The sequence below is a fragment of the Spinacia oleracea genome, chromosome 6 (genome assembly GCF_020520425.1).
Source record: "Spinacia oleracea cultivar Varoflay chromosome 6, BTI_SOV_V1, whole genome shotgun sequence".
NCBI lineage: Eukaryota > Viridiplantae > Streptophyta > Magnoliopsida > Caryophyllales > Amaranthaceae > Spinacia > Spinacia oleracea.
Genome location: NC_079492.1, coordinates 11,937,720 through 11,959,640, shown reverse-complemented (window position 1 = coordinate 11,959,640; position 21,921 = coordinate 11,937,720). Strand labels below are relative to the sequence as shown.

General features: G+C 38.7%; 1 protein-coding gene across 1 annotated transcript; it reads right to left on the bottom strand.

Annotated features, from left to right (window-relative positions):
- Positions 1 to 501: 501 nt before the first annotated feature.
- LOC110776345 (cysteine-rich receptor-like protein kinase 5) lies at positions 502 to 21,192 on the bottom strand. The gene is made up of 6 exons (XM_056831917.1): positions 20,649 to 21,192; positions 1,817 to 1,938; positions 1,499 to 1,709; positions 1,155 to 1,392; positions 926 to 1,020; positions 502 to 557 (listed from the first exon to the last, which is right to left on the bottom strand). Exons 1-6 carry the CDS (start codon positions 21,190 to 21,192, stop codon positions 502 to 504), a joined length of 1,266 nt encoding a protein of 421 aa, XP_056687895.1.
- Positions 21,193 to 21,921: the final 729 nt, after the last annotated feature.

Genomic DNA, 21,921 nt, shown 5'->3' with positions numbered 1-21,921 from the left:
TACAAAATTATGCATTATTAGTGATGGATTGAAGTATGCATTGACGGGACCAAATTCAACTGAAAAGCAAAGCATTCGAGTACGTACTATCTATGATGCAAATACTACAATTTTTCTGACATCAAAATGGCATGGAAAAGGCCACGAACGTACACTTATATGTAATTGGAATGGAAGAATTCTTTAGCAAAATGAAAGCCTTCTTAAGTATTAGTTGCCTTCATTCTATGTTTCTCGATCTATCGAGGATGAATCTCAGTGATATCGTCGTTGTTTACAGAAACTCCAATGGACGGTTTCAAACCATCTTGGTAAGAACCATACTGGATAATATAGGTTGGTTGTCCAAGTTGAGGTGACTCTGGCTCTGGAAGAACTACATGATGACCGTTAAGGGCTGAGACGATTGGAGCCATGTTAGGCCTTTTCATCGCGTCTTCCTGGATGCAAAGCAAGCCAATATGTATGCATCTTGTCACTTCGTCGCTTACGAAGTTTCCATCAAGTCTTGGATCTACCAAGTCTAAAATAGCACCGTCTTTCCATAACCTCCATGCCTGCAGCATCACATTTCAATTACTGAATATAAAATCATCATGTCTTTTGTAGGATAATAGTTTAGTCATTTTTTAGTAGGTAAGAAAAAGAACCGACAGAACTAGCACCTATTTCAGGTTAGCCAGCTCAAATACAGTCTACGTTTGAGACACTGCAGTCCCAAACATTTCGCAATTGATGGGACTCATTCTTGTGACCTCTAACTCACAGGGTGAGCTCCCCATCAACTTAGATCGTACACTTATGACAAAATTTAAGTACAAGTAATTGAAAATTGAATGGGAGAATACTTGTTTCTAAATTCGACTTACTCGTAAGCATAGACTTTCATCCTCGTAAGGGAACGTGGTTGAGCTACACATATCGCCTGTTACTATCTCCAAAGCTATTACTCCGAAGCTATAAATATCTGACATGATTGAGAAACGCCCCGTCAAAGCATATTCAGGGGCCATATATCCGCTGTATAGTACGCAAAGTTGTTTGTTGTAAGAAATTTAAGATACGTATGAGACTACTAGCTAACAATATGTACATGATAACATTCTATGAGAAGTACTAGGAAAAACGAAAATAAGATTATAAGTAGTACTTACTATGTGCCAGCAATCTTACTAGTATCTGCTTGAATTTGATCCCTCCCTACAAGTCTTGCCAATCCAAAATCCGCTATCTTTGGGTTCATATTTTCATCTAACAGAATGTTGCTCAATTTTAGATCTCGATGGATAATTTTCAGTCTCGAATCTTCGTGAAGATACAATAGACCTCTTGCGGTTCCTAGTAAGATCTTGTACCGGGTTTCCCAGTCTAAGGATGGTTGTCTCTTCCGGTCTGCACTTCGTATTTCATACAATGATTAATACGCCTATTTTAGTCCCGAAAAAGAAAAATATGATTCTTAATAAACAAACAAAATGGTAAAGTCATGAAATTGTACCAAGGAGGAATTTGTCGAGACTTGCATTAGGCAAGAGTTCATAAACAAGTAACATTTCTTCTCGATGTAAGCAGAATCCCAAAAGTTTAACCAAATTCGTATGTTGGAGCTTTTCAACCAAAAGAACCTCTGTTTTGAACTCTTTAATTCCTTGCCCTGAGTATGTCGACAACCTTTTCACTGCTATTTCTTGTCCATTACGAAGTTTACCCTAGCAATGTCGCAATGAAAAAGCACAGTTTCATATATTGTTTTTGAAATTGGCTATCGAACAAGTCATTTAAATCATGTAACGTGTTTGTGATTGCAGAGTGATACCTTATAAACACCACCAAATCCACCTTGTCCAAGTTTATTTCGTAGGGCGAAGTTGTCTGTTGCATTTCTTATTGTCTTGAAGTCAAATTTTAATGACTCTACATCAATAAACTCTTCCAAATCTGTAATATCAATGCAAACAGAAGAACAATTGAATATTTCAAATTCGCAAAAATATTGTTAGTTATTAATTTTTTTTTTTTTGTGCAAATGAGCCACAATGGCAGGTATGAGAATCCACTATAAGAAATTGTACTATTAACGACGGAAAATTCCGTCGCTAAAGGCCAATAATTGTTGATTAACGACGGGATTTTCCGTCGCGAACCCGTCATGGGGGGCCGTCGTTAATGGAAAATCCCGTCGTTAACCCATCGTAAAAGACATTTGCGACGGTTGTTCCCGTCTTTATTGGTTGTTATCCCTGTCGCAAAAGCCCTTTTGCGACGGGATTTTTACCCGTCGTTATTAAATTATCATAAAAGATACAAATTCTTGTAGTGATCGATCCCAAGATCATCTGAAATCGGGAGTGAAACTCTAACCAACTGAGTTATCCCCTACTCTCTAAAGAAAAAAAATTATAATAATTGTTACTCCCTCCATCCCGAAATACTCGAAACGGTTTGACTTTTTACACTATTCACATAATTACTTTAATTACTAGATTACCTGGAGAGGGTTTTACACCCTTGTTGTGACGGTAAATACAAAAGGAAACACAAAAAACGAGGAGCAAGGTTGCAATCACTGTCGGAATACCAACAACTACAGCTGAAGGAATTATGTCCTTAGACATTTCCGGCAATTACTAAATATAAATAGGAATTAATTATGAAGATAATAAGTTAATTATTTTAGTAATCATATTTGCTTGCTAGAGAATAAATGTGATTAGTAGAACAATATTGATTGGACCTACAACTAAAATATATTAATCCTATAAGGTCACACATATAAGCACTAATTGGAATGGACCCAAAAGGCCCGATGGCAACCGGTCTGTTAAGGGAAGAATGTTGGGCTTTAGTTTTGTGTTAACCTAAAACTCTCACATTATAATAGTTATAATGTCAGGGATTTAGGTATCACGTTCATTCAATATCTGACAAAAGGAAAACACAAAAAACCCTAATTATAATTCTCTAAACGCCGTACATCCCAAACAAAGCAAGAGACAGATTGTGATCGTTCTCTTCCGTACTAGCATACGTGGGATTCAATTCGTGCTTGTGGACTGAGTAGAGGAGCAACAAGTGGGCTCTAAGATCTTCGAAGCTTGCATACGAACGGGAGAACACGCTTCAAAGGTGATTATTCTTTCGACTTAATCTGATCTATACTATTGTTATGCATGAGATCCTGTGATAGATGTTAGGAAATTGTTTCCTGAAATTCCGCTTTATGCATCTATATGTTCCTACAGTGGTATCAGTTTTAGTCTCTTGCATAATATTTTATGATCATGATTGTATGCAACATTATTATTTTGATTCAATTAAGGGAAGATTTATTTATGGCTTGAATTTGCAAAATTAATATATGATATTAATTGATTGGAATCATTAAATCGTGATTTAATTAATTTTTGCTCAAAATAAATTTATAAAATTCCGAAATTTTTATCACAGGGTCGAAATTAACAGTTAATATCTCATAAAAATTTTCGGATTTTTTAAAATTAAATTCGTCAGATTTTAAATTATTTAATGGTTAATAAGATTAATCATGGAAATAATTTGTTAACAATTAAAGATTTGATTTTTAATTTGTTAAATAAATCTACTGATTATCCCCTAATTTTTATACAATAGCCGAAATTTTTGCTAATTTTTTAACTAATTTTCGGAATTTTTGTATATTAATTATTGAATTTGGTTAATTTTTATGTTTAATTCGATTAATCATAAAATTTAAGGATAACAATTAAAATTTTTGATTTTATTTGTTAAGAAAATTCAATAGATCTGCCTGGTAATTTAATTCGAATTTTTCGGATTATAATTGTTATTTTCTTGAATTATTTGAATAAAATGAGATAATTATGCCTTAAATTTTGAATTCTTGTTAGATTTAATTTTAATAAAGAGTTTAAATTGAAATCTAACTTCTAACAACCCTAAAATTCAGTTTAAGGATTGTTAATTTATTCAAATTTTTGCCATTATTTTCGGATAATTAAACCCTAATTAAATTGTTAATCTTTAACAAAAGTTGAATAAAGATTAATTTAATTTAGGTAATTGTTACCCAAATTAAAATAACAACCTCCATGGCTGGGTGGCCACCACCTGCGACGGTGGAGCCACGGTAGAGGGCGAACTGAAGGAAATAATGCCCTTGGTCCAAGTATGCATTCAATGTTAAGTCTAATAAATGCGGTTCAGTATTAATTAACAAGTTAATAATTTAGTGAGATCAAGTGAGCTGAATGCCTAGCTAGAGGCCGCTTCAGTTCAAGTGCAATTAATGATATTAATCCACAGCTTACTCTTGACTGAACCCGTAGGGTCACACAAATAGTACGTAAACGGATCAAGTATTTAATGGAATTAAATACTCCATGTATGGATATTCGGAATCGACGGATCTTGGTTTCAGTGGGAGCTGAGATCGTCACAGGCAAGAAATGAATACTCCAGAAACGATGATATTGCCGGAAACGAAAATATGGATCGTATCGGAAATATAAATATTATCCAAGTCGTAGATGTTGCCGGAAACGGAAAAATGGTACGTATCGGAAAATATTATCGGAAATGAAAATATTGCCGGAATCGGAAATATTGCCGGAAACGGAAATATTGTCAGAATCGGAAATATTATCGGAATCGGAAAATAATTCCGGAAACGGAAATATTAAATATTTGTTCGAAACGGAAATTGATTCCGGAATCGGAAATATTAAATATTGTTCGTATCGGAAATGAATTCCGGAATCGGGAATTTAATCGGAAGCGTATCGTACGAATTAGCATCGGACGAGGCCCGCTAGACGAAGGCCCAGCACGAAGCCAGGCCATCGCCCAGCGAGCCAACACGCACCATCGCATGCCAAGCCTCGACCAGGCCCAGCGCAAGGCCAGGCCCAGCCAAGGCCTGGGGCGCGCGCGCGAGAGCACAACAGTGGGCCGAGCGCTGTGCGCCTAGCGTGGGCCGCAAGGCTTGCGCGGGTGTACGGTGCTCATGCAATGCTTGTGCGGGAATCCTAAAGCAATCGGGATTCGAAATATGATTAAGTCCTAGTAGGATTATAATTAAATAAATTAGTATCCTAATAGGATTCCAAAACCTTTTCCATAACTCTATAAATAGGTGCCTAGGGTCACATATTTACATAGATTATTCAAGTATTCAAAGTGAGTTTTTGAGAGAAAAATTCAGTCACATATCTTGCCTAAAAGTGCCGAAAATTATTAGTACCTTAAGGGCGATTCTAGTTGGTCAATCTTAAGGCGGATCCGGACGTGCTGTGGACTATCTACGGAGGGACGACACTTGGAGTCCTAAAGACTTGTTCTTGTTCGGTTCGAGCGCAGCTAGGGAAGGCACGCAACAAAGAGTATGCATCTAAACTATGCTATATGATTATGTGTAAATAATATGTATTCCTGGCTAAATGGTTTTTCCGCATGATTTATGAATTGTCATATGTATCATAACCTAACAGTGGTATCACGAGCCTCTTATTATTTTCATAATCTAAATTGCATGAACATGATTAAATATTACAAATTTGCAAGAATTAAAAGGGGTAATTAATTTTCGTAATTGTTAATTAATTGCAAATTGCGTTTATTTTATTATACGTACGCAGTTTTTCGGCAGTTTCTTCGTTACTCATCCAAATCGAGTGATTTTTGTGTCAATTCCGCATGTAAAAGGCATTCTAAAATTTTGACAAAATTTTTTTTTCTGCCGAACCCAGAATTCTCAAATTCGAAGCCTAACTATGACTTTTCGAAGGTTTTAGTTTTTCGAATGCAAAATTTCGTAAATTTAAGATGTTCAATTAAATATTTGCGATTCTTGTTGATATATCTTGAATTTTTGGTTGACCTACTGTATATGTTTAACAAGTTTGAATGCCTAGCCTTGTTAATTATGCAATCTAATTTGTAATTATGATTAATTTGTTGAAAATTAGAATAATTTAGAATTAATTTGATTTTCATAATTAATTATAATTTAATTAGATACCTATGACTAAAAACCACCATAAAAATTGTGAATTTATGATAAATTTTAAATTTTTTTAACCTAAACTTGAATCCATGTTAATCGGAAATCAATTGAATAATAAATTTTCGATTTTTCGCCCTAAAATTATGAAATTAATATTAATATATTAATTTGTCATTTAATTTTAAATATAAATTTTTTAAATTTTATGCGATTCGTTCATATAACTTGCACGCACAAAGCAATGGACGCTACGTGTTACCCTTAAGGGGTGTTGTATAGTGCGGGCATGTGACGACGAGCAAGGGAGCTCGTCGCCCATGCGGCACGAATGCAATGAGCAAGGGCATGGTGCACGAGCACAAGGCAGCAGCCCTGCCTTGTGTCGTGGGCTATGAGCAATGGACGAATGGGCATGGGCGAAGGCAAGGCACGGCAGTCGCGTGTGGGAAGCAAGCGAGCTGCGCCACAACGCGCACTGCCTCGCGCAACCTCGCGCGCAGCGAGCGCAAGCTCGCGTGCCACGAGTGCTGCGCCCAGCGTTGATGCCGCGCGCAGCGAGCGCTGGATCGCACGAAGCGAGCGCTAGCGAGCGCGCACAGCATGCGCTGGCGAGTGCACAAAGCGAGCGCTGGCCCGCGTGCAGCGAGCGCTAGCGAGCAAACGCAGCGAGCGATGGCTCGCGTGCATCGAGCGCTGGCGCGCGCGCAGCGAGCACATGCTCGCGTGCATCGAGCGTTGGCGCGCGCGCAGCGAGCACCAGCTCGCGCGATGGCTTGCGAAGGGTAGAAGCAGCAGCTATGCGACACAGCGCATGGGCTGCGCGCACATGGCCAGCGATGGCTATGTGCGTGTGGCCCATGGGCGTGCGATGCGTAGGGTGTTTGCGTTGCGATTAGATCGTTTTGAATGTTTAATTTGAAATTTTCAGTTTACGTAATTTTAATTAATTTTAAAATTAATAATTTAAATTATTTTCTTGGATTTTAATTTTGAATATTGTAATTATAATAAATTTTTATTTATTCTAATTATTTTACTAAAATTAAAATCATGAATTAATTTAAACTTTTGGATTCAATTATAAATTTATATGAGCTTTAAATTTTAATTAAATTTGTATGTTTCCGATTAGACTAGAAATACATTTTTATGTTTAAAATTAGTAAAGCATATGAATTTATTGGTTTGAGTGGGAGCCCTTTTTAGTCATAAACTCTTGATTAGGTCTACAAATCCTTAAGGTTAAAACAACTTGATTAGAATTAATAAGGACTGAATAATTGGTAGATTATTGGTGCCCTTGATTAATTGCTGCAAATGTTTACGTGATGCATAATGTGTTTTACTAACCAGCTATGTGGGCCATTCATGATAATGAATGGGTGAATGGTATATATTATATATGTACTGTTTTGCAGGTTATGAAGTGACTAGTAAGGCCCAAATAGGATAGAAAATATGGTCTGGGTACCATTAATTTGAATGTAATTGGTCTAAAGTACCAAAGTCATTTTTCAAATTCAAATATGGTCTGCGTACCATCAAATAGTTGTAATTAGTTTTAATTATAGCTTATCCTATTTGAAGAAAATGGTTCCTCCCACGGAGATTTTCAAGACGGACTTTGAAGTCAAAGCTTCAAGATGAAGTCGGGCCATACTAGATCACATTTATCTTATGCATGTTTTAAGTTATTTATTGCTTTTAAATATGTCTTAAAATGCATGAGATCAAAAGCTTGATTATGTTGCATGATTAAGGATTTTAGTTCACTTAAAATCTAACCAACATAGTAAGAGCCTTAAGTTCCAAACTTAAAAATTGAGTTAAAAGGTGCCATGCCAAAATATACACTTGCTTGGATATCCTTTACATCAATCTAGTAATAGTTTTCGCTCAGCGAGGTGTTACTTATTGGTCCTAAAGGGGCAAGGTACACAAATAATTGTGAGTACATGTTAGTTTTGGTGAAACTCAACGATATAAGTAAGGAGTCCTTTTATGTCGTGGCAAAATCGATAAGTTTACCTAATAAGTTCTTAGACGTACCTATCAACCAAGAATAGTTTCTAGACTATTAGCAAAAGGCTTTTGCTTACCTAAGATGTTTTAGGATTAAGTCGACAAACTGTGCTTAATTCTTCAATGATTTTAGGATCTTGGAATCATTTTATTCACACCTGCCGGAACACATAACTTGAATAAAATGCTTAATAAACATTGAATTATGCATGTATGCTAGAATTTAAGTTTATTAAGAGAAACTGTGAATGGTTATTTATTTGTTTATTCTTTTCAATTGTAGTTTTTAAAATGGAAAACAACAATTCATTCAACATTCGATCAATTCTCGAAAAGGAGAAGTTGAACGGGAAAAACTTCCTTGACTGGCAAAGGAACTTGCAAATAGTTCTTATGCAGGAAGAAAAGGAGTATGTCCTAGAAGAGGCGATGCCCGAAGCCGCAGGCGACGGGGTCACTCAGGCAGCCCTCAATCGTTGGATTGATGCCAACAAGGATGTGAAATGTCTAATGCTCGCCACCATGAGTGCAGATCTGCAGAAAACGTTCATCAATCATCAGTGAGTTGAAGAACATGTTCCAAGATCTGGCTCGAGTCGAAAGATTCGAGACTCATAGGCAAATTCTTGAGACCAAGCTTAAGAAAGGCGAGCCCGTAAGTCAACATGTTCTCAAAATGATTGGACTCATTGAGAATATGAGTCGGCTGGATCAGCAATTTTCTCAGGAAATGGCTATAGACACCATCCTCCATTCTCTTCATAGCGGGTATGATCAGTTCAAACTGAACTACAGTATGAATAGTCTGGACAAAACGCTCACTGAGCTTCACGGTATGCTGAAGACCGCTGAAAAGACGCTCAAAAGTGATAAGCAGGATGTGCTTATGGTGCGTGGGGGCAAGTTCAAGAAATCTGGAAAGAAGAGGAATGCTAAGAAAGGTGGCAACAAGGCCAGCCCAACTAAGCAAACTGGCGCCAAATCTGTAAAGAGGAAGGTCAGTCAACCCACTTCTGAATCCGAATGCTTCTACTGCAAGAAGAAGGGGCATTGGAAGAGAGATTGCTTGAAGCTAAAGGAAGATCAGAAGAACGGAACAGTCGTTCCATCTTCAGGTATTTTCGTTATAGACTGTATACTTGCTAATTCAACTTCTTGGGTATTAGATACAGGTTGTGGCTCACACTTATGTTCCAATCCACAGGGACTAAGAAGAAGTAGAAAGTTAAGCAAGGGTGAAGTCGACCTACGAGTGGGAAATGGAGCACGGATTGCTGCATTGGCTGTAGGAACTTACTATTTGTCGTTGCCCTCCGGGCTAGTTTTGGAACTGGAAGAATGTTTCCATGTTCCAAGTCTTACTAAAAACATCATTTCAGTTTCTTGCTTAGATGCTAAGGGATTTTCCTTTTTAATAAAAGACAATAGTTGTTCGTTTTATTTTAAAGAGATGTTTTATGGATCTGCTAGATTAGTCAATGGACTTTATTTATTAGATCACGACAAACAAGTATATAACATAAATACCAAAAAGGCCAAAAAGGATGATTCAGATCTCACCTATCTGTGGCATTGTCGATTAGGCCATATAAACTTGAAACGCTTAGAAAGACTTCAAAAGGAAGGAATTCTAGAACCATTTGACTTAGAGGATTATGGTAAATGCGAATCATGTTTACTTGGCAAAATGACAAAGCAACCTTTCTCTAAAGTTGGAGAAAGAGCAAATGAACTATTGGGTTTAATCCATACAGATGTATGTGGACCAATGAGTACAAATGCTAGAGGTGGTTTAAGCTACTTTATCACTTTCACTGATGACTTCAGTAGATATGGTTATGTCTACCTAATGAAGCATAAGTCTGAATCCTTTGACAAATTCAAGGAATTTCATAGTGAAGTAGAGAATCAATTAGGCAAGAAGATTAAGGCACTGCGGTCTGATAGAGGCGGTGAATATCTGAGCTATGAATTTGATGACCATCTGAAAGAATGTGGAATTCTATCAGAATTGACTCCTCCTGGAACACCACAATGGAACGGTGTGTCGGAACGGAGGAACAGAACCTTGCTAGACATGGTCAGGTCAATGATGGGTCAGGCCAAACTTCCATTAGAATTTTGGGGACATGCACTAAATACAGCTGCACTCACTATAAATAGAGCTCCGTCTAAAGCTGTCGAAAAGACTCCATATGAATTATGGTTTGGAAAGCCTCCAAATGTGTCTTTTCTTAAGATTTGGGGATGTGAAGTATACGTCAAACGATTAATTTCAGACAAACTTCATCCAAAATCTGACAAATGTATCCTTGTGGGCTATCCAAAGGAAACAAAGGGGTATTACTTCTACAATACATCTGAGAACAAAGTGTTTGTTGCTCGAGATGGTGTCTTTTTGGAGAAAGATCACATTTCCAAAATGACAAGTGGGAGAAAAGTAGACCTCGAAGAAATTCGAGTCGAACAACAAACTCTAGAGAATGCTCAAGATGACATTCAGGATGAAACTCAGAGATCTTTAGAAGAATCTGGTGAGAATCATGGTCAATCTAGAAATGTTACCCCGCGTAGATCGCAAAGATATAGATCTCAACCGGAAAGGTAGTTAGGTATTTTGACGAACGAGAGCTATGACGTTCTATTACTTGAAAGTGATGAACCTGCGACTTACAAACAAGCTATGACGAGCCCTAGCTCCAAGCAATGGCAAGATCCATGTCTGAAAACCAAGTATGGGATTTGGTCGATTTGCCAGATGGCTACCAAGCCATTGGAAGCAAATGGGTTTTCAAACTGAAAAAGGACAAGGATGGGAAACTTGAAGTTTTCAAAGCTAGATTGGTTGCAAAAGGTTACAGGCAAGTCCACGGTGTGGATTACGATGAAACCTTTTCACCAGTTGCAATGCTAAAATCTATTCGGATAATGTTAGCAATCGCTGCATATTACGATTACGAAATATGGCAGATGGATGTCAAAACTGCTTTCTTAAACGGCGTTTTAACAGAAACTGTGTTTATGACACAGCCTGAAGGTTTTGAGGATCCAAAGAATGCTAAAAAGGTATGCAAGCTAAAGAAGTCAATCTACGGATTGAAGCAGGCATCCAGGAGCTGGAATATACGTTTTGATGAAGCAGTCAGTGACTTTGGTTTCATCAAGAACGCAGACGAATCTTGTGTATACAAGAAGGTCAGTGGGAGCAAAATTGCTTTCCTAGTATTATATGTCGACGACATATTACTTATCGGAAATGACATTCCTATGTTGAACTCTGTCAAGATTTGGCTTGGGAAATGTTTTTCGATGAAAGATCTAGGAGAAGCACAGTACATATTGGGCATCAAGATTTACAGAGATAGATCTAAAAGGATGATTGGACTTAGTCAAAGCACTTATATCAATAAGGTGCTTGATAGGTTCAAGATGGCGGACTCCAAGCGAGGCTACCTACCCATGTCTCATGGAATGACTCTAAGCAAGACTCAGTGCCCAAAAACACTTGATGAGCGTAGACGAATGAATGGGATTCCATATGCATCATTGATTGGTTCAATAATGTATGCTATGATATGTACACGCCCGGATGTTGCGTATGCACTCAGTGCTACGAGCAGATACCAGTCAGACCCAGGAGAGGCACATTGGACTGCTGCCAAGAATATTCTGAAGTACCTGAAAAGGCACAAAGATGACTTCCCGGTCTATGGTGGAGATGATGAATTAATTGTTAAAGGCTATACGGACGCAAGTTTCCAAACCGACAAAGATGATTTCAGATCACAGTCTGGGTTTGTCTTCTGCCTCAACGGAGGAGCAGTAAGCTGGAAAAGTGCTAAGCAAAGCACCATTGCGGATTCTACAACTGAAGCGGAGTACATTGCTGCACATGAAGCAGCAAAGGAAGCTATATGGCTAAGGAAGTTCATAGGTGAACTTGGTGTAGTCCCCTCCATTAAAGGACCAATAGCCCTGTATTGTGATAATAACGGAGCTATTGCACAGGCAAAGGAGCCTAGACACCACCAGAGAGTCAAGCATGTACTTCGTAGATTTCACCTTCTACGAGAGTTCGTTGAAAGAAAAGAAGTCGAGATAAGAAAAATTGGAACTGATGACAACATATCAGATCCATTGACTAAACCTCTGCCGCGGGCGAAGCACAACTCGCACACTGCAGCTATGGGAATCAAGCATATTGGAGAATGGCTTTGATGTCTCTGTTTAATGTTTTAAAGTTTTAGAGTTTAAATCTTTGTAAAACATTATTGGTTAATCATTCACAATAAATGAAGAGAATTCATTTTTCCATTTAATTTGTGGTTTATTAAATGATGAGTCCCTTCAATTTGACGATACATTCAAGATAGACTGTCAGGACCAGTCCTGTGACTAAGAAATGTCTATCAAGTGAACTTGAATGTCAAAGGTTGAAAATGGTCCCTAGTTGAAAATGGCCGTGCTCGGATGAATCATAGGCTATGATTATCTGTTTATTTGATCAGTTGAACTCTGAAACCGAGGAACACCTCTGGACATAATAAGGATGACAAATCTTACCCTATGTTCAAGAGCAAGCATCGGGCGACAAAGGAATTAGGAAATGCACACTTGTCCCTAAGGACAAGTGGGAGACTGATGGAAATAATGCCCTTGGTCCAAGTATGCATTCAATGTTAAGTCTAATAAATGCGGTTCAGTATTAATTAACAAGTTAATAATTCAGTGAGATCAAGTGAGCTGAATGCCTAGCTAGAGGCCGCTTCAGTTCAAGTGGAATTAATGATATTAATCCACAGCTTACTCTTGACTGAACCCGTAGGGTCACACAAATAGTACGTAAACGGATCAAGTATTTAATAAGCATTAAATACTCAATCTATGAATATTCGGAATCGACGGATCTTGGTTTCAGTGGGAGCTGAGATCGTCACAGGCAAGAAATGAATACTCCGGAAACGATGATATTGCCGGAAACGGAAATATGGATCGTATCGGAAATATAAATATTATCCAAGTCGTAGATGTTGCCGGAAACGGAAACATGGTACGTATCGGAAAATATTATCGGAAATGGAAATATTGCCGGAATCGGAAATATTGCCGGAAACGGAAATATTGTCAGAATCGGAAATATTATCGGAATCGGAAAATAATTCCGGAAACGGAAATATTAAATATTTGTTCGAAACGGAAATTGATTCCGGAATCGGAAATATTAAATATTGTTCGTATCGGAAAGGAATTCCGGAATCGGGAATTTAATCGGAAGCGAATCGTACGAATTAGCATCGGACGAGGCCCGCTAGACGAAGGCCCAGCACGAAGCCAGGCCATCGCCCAGCGAGCCAACACGCACCATCAAATGCCAAGCCTCGACCAGGCCCAGCGCAAGGCCAGGCCCAGCCAAGGCCTGGGGCGCGCGCGCGAGAGCACAGCAGTGGGCCGAGCGCTGTGCGCCTAGCGTGGGCCGCAAGGCTTGCACGGGTGTACGGTGCTCATGCAATGCTTGTGCGGGAATCCTAAAGCAATCGGGATTCGAAATATGATTAAATCCTAAAACTATTAGATAATGATTATTTAATTAGAGTCCTAGTAGGATTATAATTAAATAAATTAGTATCCTAATAGGATTCCAAAACCTTTTCCATAACTCTATAAATAGGTGCCTAGGGTCACATATTTACATAGATTATTCAAGTATTCAAAGTGAGTTTTTGAGAGAAAAATTCAGTCACATATCTTGCCTAAAGGTGCCGAAAATTATTAGTACCTTAAGGGCAATTCTAGTTGGTCAATCTTAAGGAGGATCCGGACGTGCTGTGGACTATCTACGGAGGGACGACACTTGGAGTCCTAAAGACTTGTTCTTGTTCGGTTCGGGCGCAGCTAGGGAAGGCACGCAACAAAGAGTATGCATCTAAACTATGCTATATGATTATGTGTAAATAATATGTATTCCTGGCTAAATGGTTTTTCCGCATGATTTATGAATTGTCATATGTATCATAACCTAACACGAACTAGGGCGGCTTTCCGGCAGAGGATTGGGCGGCGTAGGGGCGGCAGGCGAGGCGGCGTGTGGACGTCGCCGTTTGTCCTGGCTGCTGTTGCGGCTAGTTAGTTGCGGCCTAGCTCGCCGGTGGGCTTGGCTGCCGGATTTCTGGTGGCTGGGTCGACCAGCGTGGCTGGGATTTTGAGTCGCGGCGGCTGGCTGGCAGTCCTGGCGGCTGCTGGCTGGCGTCAGCCGTGAGGGTTTTGATTTTGTGAAGTCACTGCAGCAGTTTCATTATAAAAAAAGAAAAAAAAAGGGGGAAATCTGGTTTATTAAAAGGTCAAATCTCCTAAATATTTGGAAAGGTTGATTTTTTTTTTGGAAATTCCAAAAACGTGTTGGATTTTCTAAATTAATCTTTTTCAAAAACTTCCAAAATCTGCGCATCGTTCTGTATTGTTGTAATTTAATTTAAAATCTTAAATTAGATTATAAAGTTCGTATTATGAGCTCGATGGAGTAAGAAGGTTCAATCAGAAATTCAAGGATGGAGATCTAAGAAAGATGAACAGGAACCCAAGAAGATTTGAGCTTATTTTTTAGGGGCCATACTAGGATCACATTTATTTTTATGCATTTTATATTGCCTTAAAATGCTTATTGAGTTTATGTATGTGGTTATTTAAAGCAATGTGTTCACTTTTAATTAACCAACATAGTAAACTTAGGTCCCAAAATAATATTGAGTTTAAGTGCTTTTCCATACAACACCTATAAAGCCTTAGATCATGAGTAATAGGTTCTGCCAAAGCAGGGTGTTGCTTATAATTCCGGGGATAGTAGGGTAGGTTTTTGAAACTTACATGTTAATGTTTGGTTTAACTCAACAAAACTATCAAAAGACAAAGTTTTGGGTTTTGAAGCTAAGAGATAGGAAAATACAAAGAGTTGTTAACCTGTCTACCAAGAGTTATAATCAGTTATAATTAGTAAAATGTTTACTTACCTCGAATACTATAAATTAAAGTAGCAGGGCCAAAGTCCGTTTGATTGTAGTGGGAGGGGATCTTGGTTAATTCTTTATTCAATGGGGACTTCTAATTTTGAATAAAGGGTAGTAGTGAATTGAATTTGTTTAATTGCTACTTTTGGTAAACATTATATTGAATCTTGCTTTACTTTTTATTGTAGTTATCATGTCTGGTGCAAACAACTCTACTTTTAACTTGCGCCCTCTAATTGAAAAAGACAAACTGAATGCTACCAACTTCCTACAATGGCAAATGGCTGTGAGAATTGTTCTCAGAGCGGAAGGAAAAGAAAGTGTTCTTGACAATCCTCTACCTGAACCCTTGCCAGAAAATGCTACTGCAGCTCAAAAGCGAGCTAGACAAACTCTAGAGGATAACTCCTTGCAAGTAACATGCTTGATGCTTGCTTGCATGGAACCAGAGTATCAAAAACATTTTGATGGTCTGGATGCCTACAGCATAATCCAGCAACTGAAAACTTTGTTTCAGAAAAATGCTAGATTGGAGAGATTTGAAGCAAACTGCAAACTTCTGGATTCCAAGTTGGAAGAGGGGAAGCCCGTTGGTCCGCATGTGTTCGATTTGATTGGACATTTTCAGACCATGGATAAATTGGGTTTCCCTTATCCTAAGGACCTGGCAACTGACATAGTCATCAGATCCTTGCCTGAAGATTTTCATAACTTTAAGTTGAACTTCTACATGCAAGGAGGGGAGGCTACCCTGCAAGAGTTGCATAGTTCACTAATTCAGGCTGAGAGAAACTTACCAAGTAAACCTAAACATAAGGATGTTCTAATGGTTAGTAAAGGTAAGCAGTTCAAGAAGAAAGGGGCTCCCATGAAGAAGAACAAGGGCAAGGTAGTTGCCAATGAGAACTCTTCAACCAAGCCAAAGGCCACTCCCAAGGCTAAGGTAGCTGCTCAACATGAGTGCTACCACTGCCACAAGATTGGTCATTGGAAGAGGAACTGCCCCAAATATCTGGAGGATAAGAAGACTGGTGCTTTAACTTCAGGTATCTATGTCATAGAAGTTAATTTAGCTACAACTGCTTCTTGGGTATTTGATACCGCTTGTGGATCTCACATTATTGGTAATGTGCAGGGACTAAAAAGAAGTAGGAGCTTGAGCAAAGGCGAAGTGGATCTCCGAGTAGGCAATGGAGCAAGAGTTGCTGCTTTAGCTGTAGGAGATTATAGTTTACGCTTGCCTTATGGTTTAATATTAGAACTTTATAATTGTTATTACGTTCCAGTTATTACCAAGAACATAATTTCTATTCCGATTTTGGATTCGGAAGGTTTTTCATTTCAAATTATGAATAATTGTTGTTCAGCATATTTGAATGGTATGTTCTATGTCTCTGCTAAATTATCAAATGGTTTGTATGTACTAGACTTACAAAACCATATCTATCACATAGAAAACAAGAAACACAAACCAAATGATTTGAACCCTACTTACCTATGGCATTGTCGATTAGGCCACATAAGCTCAAAGCGCATAGAGAAACTTCATAAGGATGGAATTCTCAAATCATTTGATTTTGAATCATTTGAAGTATGTGAGTTTTGCTTAATGGGGAAAATGACAAAATCTCCTTTCACAGGCTCAAGTGAAAGGGCCAATGATCTTTTAGCCCTCATACATACTGATGTGTGCGGACCTATGAGTACTTTGGCTAGGGGAGGGTACGGGTATTTCATTACTTTTACTGATGATGTGAGCAGATTTGGATATGTTTACCTCATGCGACATAAGTCGGAATCCTTTGAAAAGTTCAAGGAATTCCAAAATGAAGTACAAAACCAACTTGGAAAGAAAATTAAAGCATTGCGATCCGATCGTGGTGGTGAATATTTATCTCAAGAGTTTGGTGATCATTTGAAAGATTGTGGAATACTTTCGCAATTGACTCCACCAGGGACACTACAGTTGAATGGGGTTTCCGAAAGAAGGAATCGAACTTTATTAGATATGGTTCGGTCCATGATGAGTCTTGCTAACCTTCCTGCCTCATTTTGGGGATTTGCGCTTGAAACAGCGGCATTCACACTCAACAGAGCTCCGTCCAAAGCAGTAGAAAAGACGCCATATGAGATGTGGACTGGAAAAGTTCCGAAATTGTCTTTTCTAAGGACATGGGCTTGTGAAGTTTATGTAAAACGTTTACTTTCTGATAAGCTTTCACCCAAGTCCGATAAGTGTCTTTTTGTGGGTTACCCAAAACAGACTAAGGGATACTACTTCTACAACCAAAGCGAAAACAAAGTGTTTGTTGCTCGCGATGGTGTCTTTCTGGAAAAGGAGTTTATTTCCAGAAAAACAAGTGGGAGTAATGTATATCTCGAAGAAATTCGAGATGAGCAACAAATGGATGAGGTTCACACCTCGTCAGAGACGACCCAGCATGAAAATGCTCAGGAGGCGGTGCATTCCATTCTTGCGCCTTCTACCGTCCCACTTGGAGATAATCCATGCGAAGTCCCTCAACCTAATGAGGTGGAAACTTCTCCTGTTGTTCCCCAACGTAGGTCTAGTAGGACCGTCATTCCGTCAAAGAGATATATTGATTTCCTTTTGACTGAAAGTTCTGAAATAGAGATTTTAGAACATGAGGAACCTACTAGCTACACAAATGCTTTGACGAGTCAAGACTCCGAGAAATGGCTTGAAGCCATGAGATCCGAAATGGATTCGATGTTTGAAAATCAAGTATGGGACTTGGTTGCTTTGCCTGATGGGGTTAAACCCATAGGTTGCAAATGGATTTTCAAACTGAAAAAGGACAAAGATGGAAACATTGATGTCTTTAAGGCAAGACTAGTGGCAAAAGGTTTTAGAAAAATTCATGGTATCGACTATGATGAAACCTTCTCACCAGTAGCCATGCTGAAATCCATCAGGATAATTCTTGCGATCGCTGCCTTTCATGACTATGAGATCTGGCAGATGGACGTCAAAACCGCTTTCTTGAATGGGTTCTTGAAAGAGGATGTGTACATGACACAACCACAAGGTTTTGAAGATCCAAACAGTCCAAGAAAAGTTTGCAAGCTTAAGAAGTCCATATATGGGCTTAAGCAAGCATCCCGGAGTTGGAACCTCAAATTTGATGAGGCAGTCAAATCTTTTGGCTTCCTCGGAAATGAAGAGGAATCTTGTATATACAAGAAGTTGAGTGGGAGTAGTATTTCTTTCCTAGTCTTGTATGTGGATGACATACTTCTCATAGGAAACGACAAGACCATGCTTGAGTCAGTCAAGGAATGGCTTAAAAGTTGTTTTTCCATGAAAGACCTAGGAGAAGCTGAATACATCTTGGGAATAAGGATCCATAGAGATAGATCCAAAAGGCTGATTAGACTTAGCCAAGAGACTTATATTGATAAGGTTCTTGCAAGGTTCAAGCTGGAAAACTCCAAAAGAGGTTTCATTCCCATGCAACATGGCATTTCACTTGGCAAGACTCAGTGTCCTTCGACACCTGATGAGGTCAAGCGCATGAGTAATGTTCCTTATGCCTCTGCAGTAGGGTCCATTATGTATGCCATGGTATGCACTCGACCGGATGTTGCATATGCTTTGAGTATGTGCAGCAGATACCAGTCAAACCCAGGAGAGGCGCACTGGATGGCAGCAAAGAATATCCTTAAGTACTTAAGAAGGACTAAGGATGATTTCTTGGTCTATGGTGGAGATAATGAGTTGGTTGCCACTGGATACACCGATGCAAGCTTCCAAAGTGACAAAGATGATTTCCGATCACAATCTGGTTTCATATTTTGTCTCAATGGAGGGGCTGTGAGCTGGAAGAGTTCTAAGCAGAGTACCATCGCAGATTCTACAACAGAGGCTGAGTATATTGCAGCAAGTGATGCAGCAAAAGAAGCTGTTTGGATCAAAAAGTTCATTAGTGAACTTGGTGTAGTTCCTAGCATTGAAAATGGCATTGAGTTGTATTGTGACAACAATGGTGCCATTTCCCAGTCCAAGGAACCCAAATCGCACCAAAAATCCAAACATGTGCTCAGGAGATTCCATCTTATTCGAGAGATCGTTGAAAGAGGGGATGTGAAAGTAAGCAAGGTTCATACTGAGGATAACGTGGCTGATCCTCTGACTAAACCGCTTGCTCAACCTAAGCATGAGAGTCATACTAGGTCTATGGGGCTTAGGCATATGGGAGAATGGCTTTAGTTTGTTTACTTTATGTTTACAATTGTAAAGACATTTATTATGCTTTGAATGTTTATCAATAAAAGTTCATTCTTATTTAATTGTTTGGTTTAGTATTAAATAAAATGTCCAAATAACTTGTGTTTTCAAATAGGATTATCGAAAACGTTTTGATAATGGAACCCTATAAAGTGAACTGAAATCACAACTTATTAAGTCCCTAGTCTGAATCACTAAATTGGACATAAGTGATTTATGAGACTAGCATGTAATTAATTGATAGTGCAGTTCCATGGGCTATGGAGACATAGGGATGTCTAATTGATTATATGGATGTATACTTGATGCATTGAGACTTGACCTAACTAGATTCTAAAAGTAGAATCAAAATTCTATATTTAGTGGATTCCTTAGACATGAGTATGTCTTAATAACCATGAGACAATTAGTTTAACCTTGACTCTGTTAAACGCCGCGCCGTAAAAGGAGGTTATAAAAGAAGTGATCAGGTGGGCTAAGAATTGAGTGGGAGTTATGGTCATACAAGAGTGAATAAGTCCTCCTATTTGATAGGAATGGTGTCTGGGCCTCTTGATGAGCGAGAACTGAAAAATTGCATGGCCATGCGGAATGGGATTAAAATGTTAATCTTTATTTGAACAGTTCGAACTCGGCGATCAAGAAACTAGAATTTGAGAATAACAGTGTGTTATCAAATTTTGGCATTAAGAGACTTAAGGAATTTAGCATTGCGTTCTTGTGTTCGGACAAGTGGGAGATTGAAGGAATTATGTCCTTAGACATTTCCGGCAATTACTAAATATAAATAGGAATTAATTATGAAGATAATAAGTTAATTATTTTAGTAATCATATTTGCTTGCTAGAGAATAAATGTGATTAGTAGAACAATATTGATTGGACCTACAACTAAAATATATTAATCCTATAAGGTCACACATATAAGCACTAATTGGAATGGGCCCAAAAGGCCCGATGGCAACCGGTCTGTTAAGGGAAGAATGTTGGGCTTTAGTTTTGTGTTAACCTAAAACTCTCACATTATAATAGTTATAATGTCAGGGATTTAGGTATCACGTTCATTCAATATCTAACAAAAGGAAAACACAAAAAACCCTAATTCTAATTCTCTAAACGCCGTACATCCCAAACAAAGCAAGAGACAGATTGTGATCGTTCTCTTCCGTACTAGCATACGTGGGATTCAATTCGTGCTTGTGGACTGAGTAGAGGAGCAACAAGTGGGGCTCTAAGATCTTCGAAGCTTGCATACGAACGGGAGAACACGCTTCAAAGGTGATTATTCTTTCGACTTAATCTGATCTATACTATTGTTATGCATGAGATCCTGTGATAGATGTTAGGAAATTGTTTCCTGAAATTCCGCTTTATGCATCTATATGTTCCTACAACAGCAATATGTGATGATCTATTATTATCGCTTTCGTTCCCTAAGAGAACAAGATCTGTTGTGTTAGGTGGGTTCTGTAATGGAACAAGAAACGTTGTATTAGAATAGATAACAGAATCCTGCTCAGATACATCATTGGCTTCGAGAGTTTGCCCAACATCAGCTCCAAATCTTGTCGCGATGCTGCCAACATTATCGCCTGTGTAGATGACAAAGCTAACAAGGTACCTAATCCCATCACCAACTTGCGCTCTTGTAGGACAAGCACATCTTAGTGGTATAGTAAGCCTTTCATCAGGGAATATGTCAATAATATTTGGACTAAGTTTTTGAGTTTGGATGGCGTTGCAAGTAGTCAAACTCGAAAAGATGTTGCTAGTTATGGTGTAGTAACTATCATTGATTTGAACAACATAAGTGGTGTTGGCTTGATAGAATCTACCTGCACAAGAGCAAGTCACGGGGACAACCACCTCGTTGTTTGTTTCTAATGCCGTGTTTTCTGATACGTTGTTCATCACCGACATCTGAGAAGCATTGGCGGAACTTCACTTGTTGATAATGGGAAATGTAATCTAGCTTGTATTGATCGAAGTCAATGTTCAACAACAGGAGAAATATTTATAATCGAACACTTATCATACACTTATTATACACTTATCATACTTATCATACACTTATCATAATGTAAGCTATCGACGCCCTCGTCGACTTACAAGAGTTACAAAAGATGAAAGAAAAAGCTCCTATTCTAAACTCTGTAGTCTTTTCTGCGCCGTTGGTTGATGGCGGTTGCTGGAGTCTTCTTGAATCTTGTTGTGTCCTGATAGGCTGGTGAATCTTGTAAATCCAAGTCTTCCTTGTTTTCGGTTTCTGGCTCGGAGCGGCTTGGCTTGAGCTTGTATCTTGTTTCTTGTTTCTGATGCGAGGGGGTATCACTAGTGGAAAAAGGCTTATTTGCATCCCCGCATTTGCCACTCCATTCTGAACATGTGATGCAAATAATAAATTTTAGCATAAAATTTACTCATTTGCGTCGCAGCTTTGTTAAACTGCGAGGCAAATGACTCTAGGATGCCCCCCAGAGTCATTTGCATCGCAGATTAACAAAGCTGCGAGGCAAATGACTCAATCAAGTGCATCGCAGATTTACAAATCTGCGTGGCAAATGACTCTAGGAGCATCCTAGAGTCATTTGCCACACAGATTTGTAAATCTGTGATGCAATGCGTGTCCACCTAGGAATGTACTTTCTC